Consider the following 24,350-nt stretch of genomic DNA (forward strand, 5'->3'; position numbering starts at 1 on the left):
ATATGCCTCTCCCAAACATTTGAATATTCATGTTCAGTCCAGTTATGGTGCTCTTCAAGATCTCAGTATCTTGAATAGTTTTTTGTGGCTGTACATCCTGAATAACTAAGAACCATGCACAGTTAACTGACAGCTTGCCTACTGCATTTCTGTTGTAGACATTTCCCTCCTCCCTCCATAGTTTCACTGAATATAACCTTTGATGAAAAACATTTTGCAAGTACACTTCAAAGTGAACTAGGAGCTCCAAAAATACTGAAACTAACTTGCTTAATATCTTTGAACCAAAGTGTTGAATATCTAAGTTCTAATGCCTTTCTGTACTCTATGTCACATTAAATTAACTGCCAAGAAGTACAATGCTCACCAGGGAACAAAGGCATGATGCTTCACAGCAATTTCCTGGGCAGGAAATGAAAGGCTACAGATAATGCTGAGCTGTGAATCCTTGACTTTCACAGCATAGGACTCAAGTTCTTATTAACTGATGAGAGATAGCACATTGAAGATATTAAAACCAAAATCTATACTGATTCAGCTGTCCACTGTTTGCTCACAAGCGGTGAGAAGTTGAACTGACTCCCAAATTATTGTAACAACTTGATTTATCTATTAAAGCCTTTTGTATTACTTGTATTTGCTTAATATGGCACAAATAACATTTGTAAAAGTAAACTGCTCCACAAGAAAAGAAAGCTCTGCCATATCCCACACTTCAACTAGCTAGAGAGGAAAGGCGTGTTCCATTCTGTACCAACAAGCAGAAACTCCCACGGCCCTTCATTACCCACAAAATATGTCCTGTCCATGGACTAACCACTAGCTCTCCCCTGTCTCATGTTCTTACATTAACAACCAGACAACTAGATTTTTTTTCTCTAAATATGATTTAATTAAAAACACTAAATCAGCTTTGACTTTTATTTTATATATGTACAATAGTTACCAAATAATGAATACACTTAATCAGTTATGTTAAATTTCACATAACGTCAAAGGACATCAGCGTGGCATGGAATAAACTCACTGTCTTTTGCAAATACAAAAAATGCATTAGTATTAATTGTGATTACTATTTTGGTGTGTGGTTTGTGGGTTGGCTTTTTTACAACCTGCTTATTAATTTTCCAAATAATGTTGCCATAAAAACAGTGTAAGTAGTTAATTGATTGGTTAACATACTAGCAAATATGAACATTAGTAAAGTTTGCAAGATATCAATTGCAAAATTACATCAAGTGTAGGACTGAATATATTCACATGAAAGTTACCTTCAGTTAGAAAAGTTTTGAAAAAGAGCCCAGTTTGGAGCTGTGCATTAATTTGGTAAAACTGATTCATATGAATGAACAGTCAAGTTTATTCAGATATTGAAAATACGACTATCCTTTTTAGTATTCACAAACATTTGTGTATATAGTGTGTGTATATGTGTAAATATATATATATGTATATATAAAGTGAAGATATGTTAATGTAAAAATATACTGTTCATCCACTCCCAATTACACAAAATTCAGTATTTGGACATTAAACTGTGCAAGTATGAATGTCCATTTCAAATCTACATTCAACCAGCAACAAATACTTAGAAGTATTTTTGTAAACATTTGAGATAGGAAAAAATCCATTTACAAAAGAATCCTCCTTTAGCACATCAGCATCACTTCAGCTTGAAAATTTTGTACAGCAGCTTCAGCTGGCATATTGTGAATCTGCTCAAATCAAAGAGATCACATTGTCTTAGATCAGTATGTGTGAAAGCTCAGCAAATGCAGAAATTTCTTTCATTCTTAATCACCATCCATTTCCAGTTTACCAGCAAAAAGAAAATGCACTTGGCTACAAAAATATTAAGGAATGTTATTGAAAACAAAAGGCTATTTTGGTAGAAGAAACTACAAAAATAGTTGAGTCATGTTGTAAAGCTTTAATGCAAAAGCATTACAGTACAGATTTTCTTTACAACCTTAAAGCTTAATCAACACCAGATTTAAATATCCATCTCTCAAGTGCTTGACCGAAACGTGCTCAGTAGAAGTCTTTCTCCAAGGTGACCGAGTATAATTATGCAGGTGTGAGGCTCTGCGTCTCAGCCGTCTGTTGAGCGCCGTCCCTTGTCCCATTGGCAGCAATTACAGGGGTTGAGATACTCTGATACAGCGACGTCGGACAACTCAACTCAGCTCCACTTTCATCCTCTCCAGTATCTGAATCTGGTGTTACTGAACTGTTCTCTATCCCCAGGATCTCACTGACTGTTTGAGGCAATTCCTAGGAAGGAGGTGGCAGGGGAAATATTAAAAACCACTGTAATTAAATGCAAAAAGTTAACAACAAAGTCCTCTCTGTCCACCCTGCATTCCCAGTACTCATTCATCTGAGCAATCATTCATCTGAATTTAGCTTCTCTGAAAGCATCTCTCTCAGCAATACTTACATTACAGTTACCATCTGCAGCTGCTTTTCAAAAAGACAGTAAAGGGAACACACTCAGGAATCAATTCCTGGTTAACAATAGAATCTTCATTACAAAAGTAAAAGCCTAATCAACTATTATAATTACACTTCATGTTACTGAAATTAGTTTTATTGAGTGACCCACCAGTTTTTGCCTAGTAAGTCTGACATGCTTTCAATGCAATGCACCTTTCAACTAGTTTTTCTCAAGCACACCAAACATCAAATTTCTTGGAGTCAGGTTACCTAGTGAGAGTCAAGAAATCACAACCAAAAAGCACAATTCAGCTTTCCCCCAGTGAACAGTATTACTCTATAAAATCAATCACTCTTGCTTACAGACTTCTCAAACACAGGCATTGCACAGCACAGCTACACAACACGCTTCACTGTACCTAGGCATTCAGTTATTTCACAAGCCATATATGAACACTTACAGCTAACTACATACTTTTACTGTCTATAAACATTCACAGTAGATAGATATCTTTACCTTGCAATTCATCATCTGCATAGAAATTGCTTCTGCTTTGCAGAGTATATATTCCACATCAATTTTCATAGACAGTTCATTGATATGCTAAAAATAGATTCACAAGGCAAAGTGAGATAAATGGTAACTATGTTTTACCCAAAATTCACTAATACTGTACTGCACTGCTAATAAGTATCACCTTATTAGCCTGCCCCTGGAGCTGTGAAATGCTAGACAGTCTATAAGCTTTGAGAAATGGCTACTCAAAGATACAGTATGGAACAGCTCCCTTTCACCAGCATCCAAGGTCTACAAGAGGAATCCATAGTACCTCTAAACATAAAAAACTATCTGGTCCTCCTATGTACCTCCCCCCCAGCAGCTCACATTTTCAGAGATTATAAATTAGATCATAGAAGATAAAGCAAAAGTTAGTATTAAATATAATAAGCAGTCATCTGAGGGGAGAAGCATTTTTGATCTATTAATGATCTTATCACTAAACACAGATATCCAACAAACCATTTTGAAAGCCTGCAGAATAGACATTCAGTTGACATTTAACCCTTCAGAAGATGGTAGGCATCTTTCTCTCCCCCAACATAAACCACAATCATATTGCATTAACTCCAAAAAGTTAACTAATATTTTAATTTAATACCCAAAAGACAGCCCCATACCAGCCACTAGGAAGACAACTCCACTGCAGCCAAAACCAGCACAATAATGCATAAGAATTTTGTACCTTTAATATTTCATTAAAGCCATAGTGCTTGTCCATTATTTGCTGTTTTTCAGACTCTAGGATAGCACAACAAAGGAGAAGATGAAAATTCTGACAAGGCAATTCTGTCCACATGACCTGTTAAAATACAAAAACCCTACATTTGAAATTTGAAATCACTTAAACTAACAATAAGCTGTTTTTGAAAGGAACTAAGTATTCATAAAATTATTTGGAATTTTACTTTTGGCCCTTTATAGACAACAAGTCTGAGTCACCAAATGCTTATCTAGTTCTTAAGATATTGTCCACTGCAATGCTACAAAACTTCTTGAGGTTGTGGTCTTGTGAATGTGCGCTCTGCCTCAGCTCATGTGAAACAGAAGTAACTGAAGCTAACAAATTATTTGTGTGGCATAGAATATCTGTACTAAGTGTGAACTGGCAGAAGAGTATCATGCCCAGCAACAGCTAAAAAGGCTCTAATGTTTATAAATATGGTGCTAAAGTTGTTCCCAGCCCCACCACCATGAGAACCCAAAGACATGTGTACGCAGGTACTGGGGATGGGTGGGTATTCCTTTCTGACTGAAGACACATTGGCTTTTGATCCCATGGAGGACACAATTAATCACTCTTAAATTCACTGGGACTCAAAATTGCAACCTCAGTACTAATACCCTATTTTAGTACATTTAGAAAAACCCTTAAAAAAATAGTATTTGAAAAGAACTTGTGTGGTGGGCAGAAAGCTGGAGAACAATTTTGCCAACAAAACAAGAAAGAAGCAAAAGTCTGGTTGCACAAATTGCCCTGACAGATAAAGGGTTTCAAGACGATTTATTCTCAAAAAAAGCAGGTAAGAAATCAGACTACTGAAAATTTGTTACTTCATTAGCAAAAAACTTTTTTCATCATTATTGATGGAATTGAGCCTTATAGCTGAGCAAGAGCTCATACTTGAACTTCCATCACTAGTACATGTAACCTGTAAACAGAATTGCATAAATCTCAAAAGCATCCAAACCAAGTTCACCCAAAATAAGGTGCAATTAATCTTAAATGTTTCAATTAAGACCTAGTTCAGAAATAAAGTTTCACATCTTTTTCAGACAACCAATATTCTGTTAAACCATTCTCTCACTCGAGGAGAGAGACTGGAATGCAAGTAGGCTGATAAAAAATAACAATTGAATGAAAATGTCTATATCTACCAAACACAGTCTGTCTACACACTATTATGTTCTACTCCTACTTCCTAAGGACTTATTTACAGTTGTGCATTGATTTGGTTCAACATCAAGTTGCGGGAAAAAAAAATCCATGCATTTTGCTACCATTTTTGATAAACCTTTCGAAGTGTGGACCAGAGCATGCACTTAAGGTTATGTATGTAAATGCATAACAGCAGCATCAAAACATGCTGGAAGGATGGAAGAAAAAGCAGCATTTAAATTATAAGTATGAAAGTAAAAATATAAAAATAAAGAGCAGTAGCTATTTTTTTCTTTTTGCCTTCTGATACAGCTACACAAGTAAAGACTCATTTGTTCTAGAGCTACCTCAGCAGCCATGAATATTGTAACCAATGTATGTAAAGTAACTTATTCCCAAATTGTTCTGGCTTTATGTTACGCCAGTGGTACTAGAATAATACTACAGCCAAGTGTGAGTTAGTTGTAATTTTGTTACAGAATTTTTATTCTGGGTTTCTTCTAAGTCACCCACTGTGCAAATGAAAGATTAAGAACTAGTGGGAATTATCAGGTGATATTGCTTTCATCTCCAGTTTCAAGGAGGGACTGAACTGCTCTCAATTTTGGGCCAGCAAAGAAGTGGGTCAGTCTCACAAAATCTGGGCTGTGTTTGAGAAGCACTGCAAAAACGTGCTATAAGGAAACCCTTCCACAGCCAGAGCAGTTTAACCCCCACACAAGAGGCATTACATGTAACATCGCCAATAACTGCACTCACATAATGTGTCTCAGCTTATCCACACAAGGTGGAATGTCACCTCTCTATCGCATGCAAGTCTGTCACACAGCAATGAAACAACCACATATTTTCTACCACAATTTGATTATGGCTCCTGCTCAGGAAGTGCAAAGGCTGGGAGTTAGCCTCTGCTCCAGATGATGAGAACTGGTATCTATCATTTCCAAGGTGAATGGAGATGGGAGAAACCAGACTAGTGAAGAACCTTTCTTTCCTTTTTTTGTGAAAGAACACTGGAAGTCATGAAGCCAGTGGGAACAGAGAAAAAGTGTCTGATGCTAACTGAATGGTTCATATGAGTCAGTGGACAGAAACAGAGATCCACAAGGACCCTGAAATTAACAGATTAGACAGAAAAAGCCCCAGAAGTCCTGGAACCTAGGACTGGAATCTCAGATGGCACCTCTCTTTCATCCCATTCTATGCTCTGCAAGTGAGTACATCACAGCGTAATATTGCCTTCAAATGGGTTCCCTCAATTCAAAAAACTGGAGGTTTTGCTCAGCCAAATACCCAAAAAAGTAGTTAATTTCTCTATAAAGGGAAAAGGCCTCCTGTGCCTACAGCTTGCCTTTGTAAATCTCACTTCACTGATACCAGTGGAGCTGCATGGCTATGCATTGGAGAAAAAACACTGAGGTGACACTGGTCTTCACATAAAAACATCAACACAATGCTTTAATTACTGGAAAACAAGATATTCCCTTTGCTATTCCATATATCCTAGCAAAGAAATTGAATACTTGTAGTAAACATACATTATGATGTGCTATAAGAAACCTGCAAGACTATCATATATCAACAGGTTTTCATTGTATTCCTAAGAGAGGAAAAAAAAATATACTTGAGAGAGAAATAGTGTGTTTCTTTTCTGTATGAACACATATATATTCATTAAAGCAGAGGTGATAAAAACATGCCATCCTGGGACTATAAACTATAAATAAAAATACTGTTGTTATCAAATTAAGAAGAAAAATTAGTCCTTAAAAAATACTGAAAAGACAACATAATACTGGGGGGAAGAGATGAGTGCATCTCCCATCTGAAATCATTGTCATTTATACCTTGGAACAAGAGAATTATTCTGGTTTTGTACATATTGGTTTCCTTATTTATGAATGTTATCCATAAACTCTTTTGTCCTCTGGTTGAAATACCACCTCAATACTCTATGATAGTAAATCCCACCAACTGTTGATAAAAAAGCTAAAAAATATTTACTTTGTAGACAGTTTTAAATACTGGTCCTGCTCTTTATGTGACTTCATTTTCATTAGTGGAAAAAGTGAATAAAAGTATCAGCATTATTTTTCATCACACCAGAAACAACATTATTTTTCATTATAGTACAAACTTTATGCATCTCAGCCCTGTTCTTTTCATTACCCTTCTGTTCCCCAACACATATGATGTTATGTCCTAAAAAATACTCCCTCTGTTCATCTGAGCATTCATTCTCTTCTTCTGAGTTTTCAGTGAATATTGTGCCCCTGTTAAATGCATCTTAGACAATAAACCTCTACTGTTGACACACTTCTCATTTTTCTCAGAACAAAAAATTAAAGACCAAAATACTAGTTAATTATTCCATCTGATTCCAACATCATCTAAATCAAATAAAGCTCTCATTAACCCAGAATTATGAGAACATCAACATTCTGATGTTTTACATAATATTATTTGGCATCTCAAATCCTTACCATCAAGATTAACTATTTTCTGACATCCTCCTCCTCACGGTTTTGGCTAACACAAACTACCCTGACAGTGCTTCATTCAACTTAATCTACAAAGAATCACCAATACCAAGGAATTAATCAAAAAAAAATGCTCTTTTATCATGAGCTGTTTTCCATTAGCAGTTAACAAGTACTCTCCACTTACTATTTTTACTTAAGAGTCTCAGTTGAAGGCTTCTATCCAAACCTTTCTGCAAAAGCCAATTTATCCAAACCAGAGCTAGCACTTTTTCATTTTCACAAATTGTTTTTTAGGCTAAAAAGACATAAGAAATGTTCGCTTGTCCTCAGATCATTGCGCAAAATAATTCTTTTTAAACTTTATCAGAGTATTAAACACTTTGCAAAATGATCCATGCTTTTTGTTCTAAAGGCCAAAAACTGCTGAATTTGTATGTTGAAGTATTTCCTTACCTCCCAGAGTCGAAGAATATCTTGAAAACTAAATTCCCTTTTAAATCTGATAAGAAGCCACCGGAAGCAAAAATAAAGGTATCCTGAGTCTTGAGATTCTAGGAATAAGAGTGTGACATTTCAGAAGCATTAAATTTGATTCAGAGAACACATGAAAAAAAAAAAAAATAAACCCCACACTTTACAGGTACATGCTTACACCACTAATTTTTAAGATGGCAGGCCCTTTTTAGAATCAAAGGTATTTGCCAGAGTATGGTATATTTTTAGAATTGATAACAGGATGACCCTGTTTCTTCCATAAGCATGGAGCTATTATTGAAGAATTTTAGGCATTATAAAGTTACAAGTCCTGTACTCATATAATATTGGAATTATATTTAAACTGGTAAGGAACAGAATGCAGGAAGCTGTTTCAGTTACTGTACATGAATAATACACCTACCTAAATAACTGCAAAATCCACTGTCTAGTAAACGAAGCAAATGACTCAGCTGAATTAGTTGTGTCTTCATACCCTGCATCTGTTCTTCAAAATTCTGATGCTGTATGGAATAAAACATTAGCACTGTCATTTTTATTAACTCAATTTTGAGATTTGCAGCTATTTTAGACGAAGTTTTGTTATTTCAAGAGTGGTTCTCACCCTTTAGGTATTTAATACATGGATGTTTAACTATACTTCTATCTAATGAAATGTCTGTCTTCTACTGAGAAGCTTAACTAAATGCAAATGCTAAATTAAAGCACTGAACTGTATTTCTATACTAACATTTTTGTATGTAATAAATGATAGTTAAAATCTGCCTAAGCTCTGTACTTCAAAGCAGCATGACTTTGAAGCACTCAAACAAAAAAACCCAAATTTTCTTTTACTTTCACATCAGTCACACACTCTTTTGCCACATGCAAAAGTCATAATAGCTTCAGTTTGTGGGAAGTCTAAACTGCACTTAACAAAAGCCAAAAGGCAGGTATACAATGAAATCATTATCCTGAAAAAATCCTGCTTAAGGACTCCTGATAAATACAAATTTGTCTGTTACAGTTACTTTGGAATTCTTAAGGAGCCAAATATGCCTGTATTGTACAGCAATACTATTGCAAACCCACCACAACCTCAATCAACAAAAGCGTATTGACTTCAAACATGAAATGACTACTTTAAAATAATTTTAAAAACCCGGTGAAATGTATAAAGTAAAATTAACCCCAAACACTATTTGTAGCTTATCTGTTTATGTGGGCCAAAAAAGCCTCATTTTACCATTTGATCCATGTATGACACAAAGCACCAAAAGGCATCTACTTCATTCTCCATAACATACAAGACAGGTGACAGCAAGTCGCTCATCCCCTGCACATAACCTTGATGGAGAAAAAGCAGAGGGGGGGAAAAAGAAAAAAGGAATTTCAACTCAACAGTTAAACAGTAATTTTTCAAGTGTGATCAATGACTGAGTGAAACAAATGTTAGCACATACAGATACTATAATTCTCCAATTCAACTACCAGTAAAGACAAATTTGTATTAATAGGCACCAATATCCAGCAGATCTGATAAGGTTTATCAGCCCTTTCTGCCAATCTAAAGAGAACACAAAGCAAACACATTGTTCTAGCAGCTTTTAAAATATGTACAAACTGAATTTGTGCACAATAGATTTTTATTAAAAATGTTCCTATTTAGAACTCAGGAGCATATATTGATATTTTTAAGATTAAGTCTATACCTTGCACCATCACAAATACAAACTAGTATATAATCTGTTTGTACTTGGTTACTTTCTTCTAGACATTTAAAATTTTTGAATGTCTTCACACTTCCCCACCCACCCCCAAATGAAGAATTTCTTCTCAAATTCATTTAAAGAGATGTTTAGCTGCAATTCCAGAAAAACACAGTGTAACAGGTCTTATGAAGAAAACTTTGCATTTTACACTTCTTTTTTTTTTTTTTTTTTCTGTCACTGAATATGCTTTAAAGATCCCTTTATTTAAGGAAGTTGGGACTGTTCTGCTTGGACAATACTTTAAATACATCCAAGTCTAAGACCATCTGTATAACCAAGCAGACAACAACAAAGAATTCAACCAGTCAACGTGAGAAAGGGAATTAATAGTAAAGTATTGCTTGCAAGAGGCACAAAAGCAACATGTATCTAGATCTGATTCAAAGATGTGCTTTTAAGTTTTGTGCCTAGAACTGGTAAATAAAGTTCACACCACCTAAAAAGTACTCACACACTTTCAAGAAAAGATTGAAATTTAACTGGAGAAGAAAATGCCCACTAAAGCATATAATTTTTACAAACAGCTGTAAAATTTTAGTTATATAAAAAACATTTTTTAAATTTTCACAGATTTTTTAATGCTTCTTCCAGCTTTCATGTTTGCAATTAACAGTCCAACAGTTTAAATCCAACAGTTTAAGTAGAGCATAACGATTTTTACAGATATTTTTTCCTCTTCTTCCAAACTCTTCCAATTATCACTGATGCTAGTGTCAGCTTATCTATTGCCCAATTGTTGCTGACCTCCCTAAATAAGAGAACACAATTAATGTGTGTATCTGTCATCAGTGATTGGTTCAAGATAACATTTCTCAGTTGGTTTACTTTATTTCTCAATGATGCAACTGTAACTGTGTAACTAAATAAAAGGATTAGAGTCAATAACTGGAAATATGGAGCAGCTGTGAGAATAAAAATAGAACAAGTAACAGCAAACAGGTAAATAATTAAAAGGTCAAAAAAAAATAGTTTTCTTCCCCATATATTTAATACTACAGCTAACTAAAAATAAATGCAAAGAAAATTCTGTCTGAGACAGTTTGAAAGTCTATTTAATAATAAAACCTATTTCATTAATGCAGACTTAAGGAATTAATTCAGAAAAATATTCTGTTAACAGTTGTTCTGTCCCCTCCCCTATCTGGCAGTTTGTGGCATGATTCAGACCCCTCTAAAGCTGCTGTCAAAAGATTAAGAGGAGCACTGCACCAATGCGTAGAAGCCTTGGACAGTTACTATGTCAAATTTACTGTATTTCTATTATTCCTGCTTGCTTATAAAACAAAAGACTTATCTGGTGTGCACATTTAAGCCATCTCAACAATGTTTCTAACAGAGTGGGTGGTGAATCTGCTTTACTTTCATCGATAATGTCACTGTGCATTAATGAATGTTGAAATGTGGAAAGAGGTGAAACAGAGCTGCATGTTTAAACCATCAGTTTTAGTTTTCTCTTTTTTCAAGCCAAAGATCGAGACCCTCTTTCAGAGAGAACGAAAATTGACAAGAACTAAAGCTCTGCAGCTTGTTTACTAGTGGTTAAAGATTTTACTTTTTGTTTACAAAATCTGGCACGAATGGCTTTTAGAATCCCAAAACTTTTCTGGCACAGAATACCCAAAAAAACTCCTAAGTATACAACAGCCAAATGTCATGCCAGTGGTGGAGAGGGAACCAACTACAAGTATCTTTTTCCTCCCTCCCAAGCCAATTAACAAGAAGCCAAGATTTAGCCATTACATTAACACTGAGATTAAAGCAAGATGTTTTATGTTCTTCCCTCCACAGCAGATGCATGCACTGAAATGTAATTTTTGACAGATTGCTAAGTGCACTTCTCAAGAACCAGCTTTTAAAATATTCACAAGAATATCATGTTTACAAACAGCTGGTTCAGCTTGCTGAGCTTTAATTACAGCAGTGGCAGCTGGATTATCATTTTTATTGATATTATCAGTCCTAAAAATATATGTAACACTCAAGGCTCCAAAGACCCAAACCCATTTAAAAGTCTGAAAAGCAAGCCTGCTTCAATTCTATTAAAAAAATTAACACAAAAAAACCTAAACCACAAAAACTTAACCACACAAAAACCCCCAAAACAAAAACCCCAGAAAAAACAACCCCCCCAGAAAAAGAACAAAAGAACCCCACAACAGTAGGTCTGTGGTGAAGACAAACTTCCACTTAATTCCCAATCCCACCAAAACTGATGAGTTCAGATGCCTAAGACAGGCATCAAATCGAAGAGAGAAAGAAAAACTGAAGAAATTTATTTACATTATTAAATACTACAAAATATTAAGTCTTTTGTAAAACATTTACAAAAAGCATTGTAATCAATACAAGCTCAATTATATTAATAGGATTTAGCAAAACTGCGTATCAGAAACCAAGGAAGCTTTTACATTCTGAGGGACAAAACTTACCTAAGTCAAAATCATACATGCAATAGGTCATCAAAATATCATGAAGTAAAATCAGTCCTGGATTATCTTCGCCTTCATAGAACTTATTTGTTCGGTCTGTCCTGTTAACGTCTTTTTCTAAGAAAACAGTCCAGATATAAAAACTCTTTCAAAACCAGTCCTAAAAAGCCAGTATCAAATTAATTCAGAATGTCTAAGCTGATGATTTCTTTCTCAAACACTTCAAAGTTTTGCAACAGTGTCTGAGGACTCAAACACTGTTGCAAAACTTTGAAGTGTTTGAGACAACTGCATAACTAAATGTCATTTCAAAAGAAAGAATATTTTAAAATAAAGGAAATCCTTCCTATCTGCAATGAAAGGACTTGCTTATAAACATGTTTTAAAGCTTTCTGCCTTTTCTTTGATAATGCATTTTATGGAAAAAATCCTGATTGTAATTCAGCAAAAATGTTTTACACTTAAGAGGATTAAAAACAATTTTATGCAAGTTAACTACAATGCCATTTATGAATACTGACGCAACGCAGCATAAGCCATGGTTGGAAAGTTCCCACCTGATCAGCTCAAAGACACTGTGAAGTTCCTAACAGCATTTTATAAAGACAGTGTAACAAGCTCCTGTAACTCATAGCAGATGAAACTGCTTCTTTCATCAGGCAGTTTTGATGCCTGAAACATATCAAGCACACAGCATACTCTTTAATAAGGTGAAATTCAAAACCAATGTATTTTGAAGTTTTGCAAAATTTTGAATGCAGTGTGATAAAAGGAGTGTTTTGTAGTTCTGGATATATTTTACTACATAACCCTAATATTGCCACATATATTTCAAACGCTTAAAAACTAAAATATTTGTCTCAACAGTAACAAATACCTGGACTTTTTTAAACTTGGAATATTTTTTTTCTGTTATCATTCTCTAAAAATGCAGTTTATTAATCTACCAAGACTAGACTACTTTGACCCTTTTAGCTTACGTTTTGAACAACTGCCTGAAATAAGTTTAGTCTTTCTCTCAGAATAACAAAGAAATCTGGGCCTGTCTCCTGAAAAAATATTTAGAAATCCTAAACATTGGTGCCCAAATCTCACTACCAAAGAGAATTGAGGATACAAACTGCTAATACTCAACATATTTGATGAAACTTTTAGAAGTAGGAGTAAAACCCCTGAAGTCAGAATGCACATACACAAATTCCTTTAAGAAATTATAAAATGTGAACAGACACATTTTTGCATTCTTATTGTATATAATTATTTTAACAACATTTCCAGTAAAAACACATTATGACATAACACAAAATGAAGAGTTTTTTGTTATTAAATAAAGGTAGTTTAAAAATCCAGCCAGTTTGTAACACTTATATGTAAAGTTCTGAGTTACTCTAGTTGAGAAAGTTTTAATATTAAGTATAAAACCAAGTTTAGACACCTCTGAAAAGAGCAACATTTCATTTTTAGTGCCTTTTCATGTAGGCTCTTCAGAAGGGTACTTTTTTCAATTTCATCTAAACTTTTAAAAGTGTGTGTGCAGTTAGGTATGTCTCTAAATGTGAATTTACCTATAAGGCTGCGGTAATCTCTTAATCTTGAATTTCGCTTTTCCTGTTCCTCACTGACAGATTTCCACTGCAGTTTCATCCTGAAATATTCATCCCTGAAGAAGAAAGATAATTTTTAAACCAAACATTCACATTCTTTTATTTTTTTTTAATTTAAGCATTCATTCATCCCATCTATTCTTTGAGAAAGAGTAACAATACCCTCTTTGTGTAATGTCTTTAGTATAAAATTTTTAAGAAAATGTCACATATTCTTGTATTCAACAATTTTAGCAAGTGTGTTTCAAAAGACTTTCTACATCACTGTCTTAACAAAAGATGCAGTTTTTAAATTTCTTTTGTAAGAAAAAAGATACTGTACTCACGTTTTCCTTTTTTGCAGACTTGCTCTCTCTTCTTTAGTGCTATTCCAAGGAAAATACCCCAAAAGAAATTTCCAGGCCTCTTTTCTTAAAGTATGGCAGAGACCCTAGGGAAAAATGGATATGAAGTGTCAACAAAAATATTTCCATAATCGGAGGAAACATTCCTAGATTGATACAATACTTCTCAAAGTAGCAACTTCAAGTCAATTTCTTTTTACATTGTAGCCAAGTCTCATATGTTAACTAGGTATCATACTCGGATGAAACAGAAGGAACAGAGTATGATTACAGAAAACCGTAGAAGCACTGGATTCACACTTCAGTAAAAAAAAGAAACTTTAGAAAATAATTTTCTTTTTATATTTTTGCTTCACTGCTAAAAATAAAAACCTTACAGGCATAGCAGACTTTAAGAAGCAAAGAAAAGTACCCTTAAAAATGTATGTATATAAATATAATGCTGCTTCTGGTTACAATTGCCAAACTTCTGGTCTTGTCACAAAGTGATCTTAACAACTAGTCTTCCAGTTATTTTTTTTTTAAAAGCAAACATTTTAATCTCACAAGACATGGCCCACCTTTAATGAACCTTTCAGTAAAAAATACTAGTGTCCACTCAAGAAGCCTGCTTGTCAGAAATCTAAGTAATGCTCAACATTTTTAGATAACAAAAATGTATGGAGCTGAATCATATCCTCTCATCAAGAGAGCTTCTTGCAACTCCTGCAGTACAGTCATATGAATAAGGAACTTTTGCTATCCCCACTTTGGGGATCTTGAGTCATAAATAAAAGAGAGCACTCACTCTCCTGCCAGTGGGCAGAGATGACAGGAAAGTGGGCTACAGGAACCAAGGTTTTGTAGTAATTCTCATAATTGTGGAAAGATCCTTAATTGGGCACATGGGGCACACAAATATTAAAGAACAGTGTTTTCATTCTCTACTTCTGCTTGCAAATATACATCAGCAGGCACACAATGAATGCATTAAGGCAGCTGGATTCCCACAAAAATATAGAAATACTGAAGTAACATTAGGTAGAAAAGCTATGGGACACAATTAGTTTTCAAAATATGTTGTGAATTTAGTCTCAATGATGGATATCACAAAACCTCTTAGTTCAACTAAAAATACCAGTTGAAGTGTTTAGCACTGCTCTGATGAGGGTCTAATTCTAGCAAACTGCTGGGCAAAACCAGAAGCTTTTGCTGGAGAAGGGTAAAAGAAAAGAATAAACCAAATATCTACCCTAACATTGAAACACTGGTCTTTTTCTGAAAGCCACTTTCCTTTGTTATATCACTTAAGCTTCTGTCTTTTCAAGTCATTTCCTTTAGCCAGCCACAAGAAGATCTCTCTCCTTGCAGAGCACTTCGCACAGCTGCAAGACTGCGGAGGTATTTGACTGGCATGAAACCATGCTTTATGAAGTCTCTCAATAATGACTGTCTGGGTTATGCTCAAAGTTCTGCATGAAACATTAGAAGTGTAATGAAAGAAGTACAGCCACAGTTTGGGAAGGAAAGTAAAAGCCAGAATCAAGCCATAGGTCTTGCTGAATTTAGAAAAACTAGTCACCCCTTTGAATATCAGTCGCTTTATGTAGTCAACATCTGAAATTCTTCCTTCAGAGTCCATATTCTTAGCCCATTCTTCAGCTGACACAGGCTCTCTTCTGCTGACTTCAGGCTGTTTCCCTAGGTCGATCTGAAACACACACAAAGGCATTATATGTGAATCCCAATAAAGCACCTCAGTAGCTGCCAACAACTGCACAAATGATACTAAGCTTGCCAATTTCTTATATTCAGTGCAATTACACTTCCACATGCACATACCTCAATCAGCAAATCTAAGGATCTAAGGTTGCACCTACATGAGCAAGTAGTGTGGGCAAACACAAGCAGATCTTTAGAGTAAGACTCTTGTGCTGAGGACCTGAAATACGTTAATATTTCAGATTTTGGAGAATGTACATGTGTTTTAAATAACCTTCTAACTCCACAAATGCCTCTGAGCTAGCTTCCCATAAACTAATGCAACACAGAAAACAAGGACAATCAGGAGCTTCACTTGAAAAACACATTCCTGATACACATGCATGCATCTTACAAGAGAACTGAAAATCAGCTTGGGTTTGGAGATGCTATCCCTACACAGACTGCACAATGTAACAGGAAAGATTGGGTTTTGTACATAGCCTCTTAAAAAACCCAAGGATGAATGTACTTTCAGAATTTATAACACCCATCAAAAGTTTCAGTTTGTGCTTAGTCTCTCAGTTCCTAAATTGCATGTCTAAGTACAGGAGAATTCAGCAGAAAGTAAATTCTTACTTCCTAAAAATATTTTTATGATAGCAACCCCCAAACCAATTTGTGTTTTAACTCTTTAGAAGTCCAAGGCATTTGTCAGATTAAGACATATAGGTCAGTGTTATTTTCCATATATAGCATTTGTTATATTTTTTCTCACTGATAAATTAATTAAGTGCTAGGAAGCAACTTCTTAGAATTACATAGTTCATACAGCTACTGCTAAGATATTAACACTAGCCTGAACTCAAAAAATGCCCCACATAAAACAGTTCAGTATTTTAAAAATATGTAAGCTGTTTAAATAATAATCACAAGCATTTAAAAATAAACCTTTTCCACATATCTATAGAGACTCCAACAGGTGCCCACAGTGATTCATGAACCAATTATAAATTCATTCTAGCTTTGGTTCAAATCATACGTAAATCTGTAATTTATACACCCTAGACATTAATTATCCAATTAAGTATTTTTAATCTCAAAAGAAATTGAAATGTTAGCAGTGATTTGCCAAGAAAGTTGGTTTTTAGCCTGCATTCTCCAATTTTACTTAATGTAGCTCTAATTGACCTCAGAGGAAACATTGAACATAAAATCGTTCACCTTTTAAGGTAGTGCCTCTAACATAACTACAGTCACCATTTCATTAACTTCAAACTTCCTTTCAAAAGAAACTCACATTTGCATGCATAAAAGTGACATATTCAAAAGTAACTGATTATGATCTTAACTCTTGAGAATAAATAGTAATATGCCACAAAAATTTTATAAACAGTATAACTCATCATGCATTCATTCTTTTAAAGGAGTGCATAAAAACAATCAATGCATCTGTATCATTAATTTAAAGACTCACTCGTGTAATGACTTCAAATCCTGGTTCTTCCTGCTGATTTATCTTCAGCCCTGGAATGGTATCATTGAGAAAGTCTGCCATTTCTGACGGTGGTCGCCTCTGATTTGATGGATCACTTGAACGTAAACTACCAACAATATAGTTGGTGACTTTGGAAAATTTTCCCATTGTTACTACGTATGGATCTTTCTTCCATTTCTGTTATAACAAGGAAAACATGCAAAACACAAACATTTGTGTTTACAATATATTTTTAACATCTCTATATATAACTATTTGTAATTCTTGTACTCAAAGCAATGCATCAGGAAAAGTACCATAGATCTCAAAATTATTTAAGTTTCATGTATTGGTAGTAATACAGAACAATCACCACATGATTAAAAAATGTATCTTAAGTATGAAGATAATACTGCTAACTGATTTGAAAGATTGGGTAGCAATGTTCTCAGTAAGCCTGACCTATGCACAGAAGTGGATCAGATCCACTGTTTGCTATCCAGTGGGTCCTGGCATGAAACAGATATCTGACACCCAGCTTCCCTGCCCTCACAGAGAAAATAGTCTGAACCATCATGTACTCTCATACGAATTCCACACAAATCTTGATTTGACAACTAAATACAGAAACTAATGTAATTAATTCATGAATATTTTATTTAATTAAACACATCAGTGGATCAGCCCTCTGGCCTCATTCAAGTCACTCACATTTTGCTACTGACTTTCACAAGTCCATAAGCCCCACCAAATGACAAGCAGTTGTAGTATTAAAAAAACCCATATTTTTATCCAATACTGTCCTCTTTGCTGCTGTATTTCCATTATCCCTTCAAAAGTCTCAGAAAATAACAATGAAAAGAATACCTAGTCAAGGAAAACTTAGGAAATTATAATTAATATGTTTTGGTAACTCCTAAAATTTTTCCTTTCCTCTTTAAGACTTTCTGTACCCAAATGTATAAATCACAGAAAACATGAATAGGTTTGAAGTAATACCACAGGGAAGTTAAGGAGTTATTACACCATAGAAAATAACTTAAAATTAAGTGCACTTTTTACAGTAAGCATGTGGTTTAAGTCAATACTTCTACGATGGCATTTTACTTGGCAATAATTAACAACAATGTCATAAATGGCATTATTGCTTCTACAATGGTAAAATCATTACTCAGCAAATATTCCTGTGACATGGTAGGGTGCAACTGTTAATACATTTCTTCAAAATAAAAAATCTGAAGATAATACATACTTGTAATAAGCCATATGATGGTTCATCAAAGAGATTTTCAAAAGACTGAGACAGAGACTTCTGAGTCTTCACAAGAAGAACCCGTTCATCATGTGGAGATCTGCAATAAAATTAAAAAAGGGCGTCTGGGCATGACTGTTTTTTCTGTAAAGTTTTCAGAACATTTACTGGTTTTTTGAAGTCACCTTTCAGGTTTTGTGCAAAAAAATAAAAGATTTGATGCAAGATCATCCTTTTGGCATAAATTAACCAACTAATGCTACATAAATCAGGACCTTCATTTTTCAAAAGATTATTAATTCCATATTAATTCTGAATTGTACTGTTCCATTCCCTAAAAAATTAAGCTTTAGAAATTTTTTTCAGAAATTAGTCTGGAAGATAACTCCATTTACATGTAGGTGACAAAAATTACCTTCAAGTACAGTTTTCTGGTGTTGACAATGGACAAAAAATGTGATAGAGGAAATGTAGTATGACAGCCTCAACACAATATATGCTGAAACTCTCTTAACATAATAGAGGAAGTGAAAAGAACCTATGTCACCCATACAATTAAGGAATTCCTTCTGCCAATTAGTAAATCTTGCATTATGGAACCCTGTAAAACATTACATTATGGAATACAAACTGATTTTCAATGTATGAAAGCACATCGACAAATTTCCAACAGATCCTCTCAGAATAATTCTAAGATTCATACTGATAGGAGCTTAAAAGACAACAGAACCACTGTACTGTGAAACAGAACCATCCCAGTACAGGCCTGCAAGTATATTCTGTAGACTCCAAAAGCATAAAAAACACAAATGTGATTTGGCCTAACTCACTGCATTTGTACACTCCTGCTCAATACATTTCCTACTCAACAGGGCTCCAAAGGTGTATGAGAGTAGTGACAACAAAGGCAGTGAAATCATGCTGCCCATAGTAATGAATCTGTTCTTTTGCTTTTATACCTACTCCCCCTGCAACATCCCACTTTGTCCACCTCTTCAGCACAGGCACTCCATTACTTCCTTAAGCAGCTGCTGAATCACCAATTTACTGCTCAGTAGGTGACAGAAGAGAGAACAGCTCAGAAAGTAGGCTAACATTCAAGCCTCAGAGTTTGTATCCAGGCAGGAGAAAGCCAAGCACTTTGCTATCCGACCCTAGTCCATTGCACAGACTTATATTTATAAAATACCTCTCTATTGCTCTCCCACAAAGTTTAAATCCACTATTTCTAGTCTTCAAAAGAAAAATTACTTTTCTTTTTATTAGCACCTGCATCATCTACCATGTTATTAAAGTCAAAGATAAGAACTTTAATAAGCCTTATCTCTTTCCCATTCCAACAGGACAGGACACTGTAAACACTGACGGATATGAAATGCAACAACAGATCTTCTTTTGAGACAGCCAGACGTCACAGTCATAGTTCTGAGGCAGCAACAGTTAATGAAGCTCAAATGGCTTTTTCTAAAGAGCAGCAGAGGGGCAAAGTCTGAGTCATGCAGTATGTTTTCCTTAACTAAAAGAATTAAAACTTTGTACCATATCTCCCTTTTAATTACACACACTTCCGGCACAGTCAGGCAGCCATCAACACCTACTTAGATAATGTTCAAAAATTTGTGAGCTATACACTTTCTTAAACTTCCTCATAGTCCTGCGACTTACAAAGTGTCATCTGTCCACATGGTATTTTCTCAATGTTAGACTGGTGCAATCAAACTAAAAGGCACATAATCCTTAGGGCAACAAATTACAGCTATTCTGTATGACTTTGGCTGCTTCATGCTGATTTCAGCAATGACATGATACTGTATAACGAATGGTGTTAGAAAAGAACAAAATCTATTGAGGTAAGAGGAACATAAGAAAATATCTATAACATAAAGATAATATATAGATAAGCTAAAATTTCTGCCTTAATATCAATATCCCATGTTTTATAAAACACAAGTTGGGACAATGAGTAATTATACTGACAAATATTTGCTTGTGGCATCCAAACTGCTGAGTAAACATCTTTTCCAAAATGAGGTTGTGAGCTGAGATACATTATGTACTAAAGAATGAACAACCATTAGGAAACAACAGAAACATACAGATTGACTGTGATTTCCATAACTTGGATGGCCTATTTGTTCTTTTCTCTTTCCTTAGAAAAAAATAATTGTCATAATTCATGACTAGACAACAGAAGAGAATTTGGTGACAGAAGAGACTTTCACTGAATAAGAAAACTAAAACTGGAAGTTCCTGCTCAGGTCAATGCTTAAGGTCATCCAGATTGAATTTCCATAGCTGTCACTGCTTTTTTTGCTTTAAAGTTCCTGAAGTATCTGCTTTTGCATTCATTAATGCTTACAACTGTTCAAAGTGGCCATACCAAGCAGCACGCAACACAACCTCAAGTTTTGCTGTATTATCCTAGAAATCAGTTAGAAAATTTCAAATATGTTGCTGCAGTCCACAGACAACAGATTACACAGATCTGATATAAGGCTTTCACCATATAACTCAGTTATATGAGTTATATAACTCAAGATATAACTGTGACTCACCACAGAACACAGATCTTTTTCCAGTGTGTTTGCTATCAGTTGCTCCCAAAACCTGCCTCAGCTTACCAGCAGCTCGTCAGATGGTATCCACAAGTAAGCAAACACAGCAGTATGCTCAAAAAGGAACAGTTTCCTTGGGGAAAAAAGAAGGGCGGGAGGGAGGGAGGGAAGGAAGGAGGGAGATGGCAGGACAACAATGTTTCCCTATGCCTGAAGAGCCTGGGAAATTATGAAACAAAATTAAAAGGTGCTTAAGGAAGGGAACCTAGAGAAAAAAACTCTCAGGATTTAAGATAAAGTTGTCATTCAGGATTTTCTAATCTACAATTGTACAGAGAATATTCCTATTTACAAGTTCATCTTGTCCCCCCTGTTAGCCTCTCCTTTGGTCTTCCTAACTTTTTCCCTTACAAAGCTCACATACAATGCTACAGCCAGTATCATTCCACAAACTGGACACACTGACCATGCTACCTTCCCCAAGAAATTGAAAACTTCTGATTATCCCAAGCCCCAACACCATGCTGTGAAACTGCCAAAGCCTTTCACAAATCAGTTCAATAAATATACACCACTCACGTCCTACTGACTTTTCTCCAGCAAAATTTTCCTCAGTATTTCTCAGCATCAGCCTGCCCTACTTGTGGAAGGCATGTCTGACCTCAGTGATGCTACCAATGTAAGAAGAGCCCTCTGTAATGATTCCTACAGCCATTTCCCTATCCACCTTAAAATCTGTCATCAGACTACTGTGTTGCAAGTGACAATAGCAAAACACTTCTGAAAACATATTACACTGATATTACAGTTGTTGCAGGTATACATGTCACATCACATTTATTTCTTCATATTCTATCTAACCTTGTTTACCTGTTGGCTTCTTAAATTATACTTATGCCTACATGGTGAGAGATGAAAATTTTACTTTATTTTGTACTTATGCCATGCTGATCAAAAAGGTTTCTATACTAGTAAAACTCTTGGAGGTAACACAATAAAATTACGCAACTCCAAAGTATTTAACAGAATGATAGGGTCTTAAATATATTTACACTCAGAAAGTTGATTTGTGCAGTAAAGATCAAGAGTGAAACACTGACCAGGCAAGAAATTACAGAGGAACAGAACTATGGGGGAAAATATTTATATACCGATTTATTTAGTTGACAGTACTATAAATTACCTTGCACACTCACGTAAGTACTCATGCAAATTTTGCCCAAAGGAGACAATCTCAAATTGTAACAAATTATCCCATTTTATAGAAGTAGCTCATGAAGGAGTAAACTTTTACACAGCATGTTCATAAGAAGCTTCTGCACCCACTAGAGGGAGCAACTGAGGCATCTGGAGCTAATAACACTTAGGATTCTAAAATACTTCGTAAATCAATCCAAGTTTTAAACTTCAGTTTACATTCCAAATGCCTATGTGAAACCACAGTTTCAGTCACCTTAAAAACTATTTCTACTAATAAAAAAAGGAAGGGAATAACAATCAGGAAGTATTAATCTGAAATTCATTACATGATTTAAGTAAACCAATCATCTGTATTTTACAGAACTAAGAGCTGTCTGATACTTACTCATTCAGTGCAACATGCTTTTCAATACATTTAATCAATGGTTTGCTATCTCCATGATGAAAGTGAAGAGCTGGAAGCTTCACATCATCCTTCAGACAGAATACCAAATAAGACCATCCCATGCCTTCTTTGTTTTGTTTGATTGATTTCAGATCTGTCAAACTGAACAGGAACGACCACTTGCTTTCTCCGTTTGCATGAGTTGCAGCATCTTAAAAACAAAATTAGCACATTATTTCAGTTTGACTTTCAGTGCTAGCAATTATAAATACATTATATCTGTCACTGCTCCTAAAAAACAAAACATAAACACCAGCATTGGTTCTAATAATAAAACACACACTCTAAGTGCTATTTCTGGATTTCTCTTTGAGCCTCCTTGTCTTCTACAGACTTGTAGAACAACCAACAAGTCCATCAGGCTACTCCCCTAAAACTGTTACCTACGGTTTAGAGGAAAAGGTTTTTCACTCAGTGGATCCTGGGCACGGGAACAGGCTCCCAGGGAAGGGGTCATGGCATTAAGTTTAACAAGAGTTCAAGAAGCATTTGGACAACACTCTCAAGGTACACAGCGTGATTCCTACAGTTGTCCTGTGCAGGGCCAGGACTTCTATGATTCCAGTGGGTCACCTGCAACTCAAGATACTCTGTGATCCCACAGCAGATGTGATCTAGCAGTTAAATGTCCATCTGCTGTACCCAATTCCAGCAGCAAGCTAAATCCAACCTGCATCTCCACCAGATAGTGCTACTTACTCAAAACAAACATGATATGCACTACAATCCTGTAACCTATATATTGCCCACAGTTATTAGCCATGTGCTGTGTAAGGCTGCTACCAAAATAATGGCAAAGGAATTGGAAATCTCTCCCTTACCCCTTCCTCCTGTAGTATGCATTGTATACATGCTGTGCAAGACTGTATATATTCAAGGAGAAGGGATGAAAGTGTACTTTACCAGAGGACAGGTAAAGTAAAAATTACCAGCATGTCTAAAAGAATTTGAGACATCCCCTGGCCTGCTCCCATCAAAATACAGCAATTGGAAATAAGCATGAGGTGGCAAAGAGCAAAATCCAAGTCTGTAGTGCTCAGTGACGTGTACTACGGATGAAGACATGCTCACTGACTGGAGATAAAAATTCAGTACAAACTAGTGATATGATAAACCATATTCACCCAACAGAGATGCTGTGTGTGTGCGTGTGTGTCCATGTAAAAGCCAAGGACTGTGCTTTACTCAAAAACGTTCATAATCTGACATCCAAACCCTGTATGTACATGACAGACACGACATTTAAAACCATTATAAAGATGGTAAAACAAGCACAATAGTCCCCAGTAACAGACTGTGAAATATTACATGGAAAACAAGTATTATTGAAGAAAAAAACACTATGTGAGAATGTAAGAAAAAAAGATTACTTGAGAATCACTGTTCTTTTGCCATAACTCATTTTTCAACATCTCTAACATATACAAAAATGGTGTAGCTATAGAATTATTTTGCCCAAGTAAAACGACCATATAAAAGACCCATGTATGCCATAAATGTACATTCCACCTCCCCCTGCTTCTGCAGTATGGAAACGCATTTGAGTAGTAAACCACTTATTTTTCCATTTTCATTTCTAACATGAAACCAAGTTTGAATTCCATTTGTTTTGAAGAATGCAAGCCCAGTGCAGCTAAAACTGCTACTACATCTAATGATGAGGCAAGAAGTTAGATTTAATGCTCATTTTCAATACAATTCTCTATCAATTTAAAGAAAAAAATAGAGGCAGATGACAGCCATTCCATTTATGAATTGTTT

At 35.3% G+C, this 24,350-nt stretch overlaps 1 protein-coding gene across 1 annotated transcript in view; it reads right to left on the reverse strand.

The window, feature by feature from the left end:
* Positions 1-1,910: 1,910 nt before the first annotated feature.
* Positions 1,911-24,350, reverse strand: part of TBC1D15 (TBC1 domain family member 15) — a 34,766-nt gene continuing 12,326 nt past the window's right edge. The window contains exons 5-17 of the mRNA XM_005519365.3: positions 22,530-22,740; positions 18,390-18,489; positions 17,138-17,335; positions 15,542-15,670; positions 13,963-14,066; positions 13,598-13,692; positions 12,033-12,149; positions 9,078-9,178; positions 8,256-8,355; positions 7,811-7,908; positions 3,681-3,797; positions 2,954-3,040; positions 1,911-2,274 (exon numbers count right to left, since the gene is read on the reverse strand). Of these exons, the coding sequence (XP_005519422.1) occupies positions 2,068-2,274; positions 2,954-3,040; positions 3,681-3,797; positions 7,811-7,908; positions 8,256-8,355; positions 9,078-9,178; positions 12,033-12,149; positions 13,598-13,692; positions 13,963-14,066; positions 15,542-15,670; positions 17,138-17,335; positions 18,390-18,489; positions 22,530-22,740 (1,664 nt within the window). The 3' untranslated portion in view covers positions 1,911-2,067. The remainder of the gene's footprint in view (positions 2,275-2,953; positions 3,041-3,680; positions 3,798-7,810; positions 7,909-8,255; positions 8,356-9,077; positions 9,179-12,032; positions 12,150-13,597; positions 13,693-13,962; positions 14,067-15,541; positions 15,671-17,137; positions 17,336-18,389; positions 18,490-22,529; positions 22,741-24,350) is intronic.

The sequence above is a fragment of the Pseudopodoces humilis genome, chromosome 5, assembly GCF_049639895.1.
Source record: "Pseudopodoces humilis isolate 2021_Gansu_Grassland_sample_001 chromosome 5, ASM4963989v1, whole genome shotgun sequence".
Lineage (NCBI taxonomy): Eukaryota > Metazoa > Chordata > Aves > Passeriformes > Paridae > Pseudopodoces > Pseudopodoces humilis.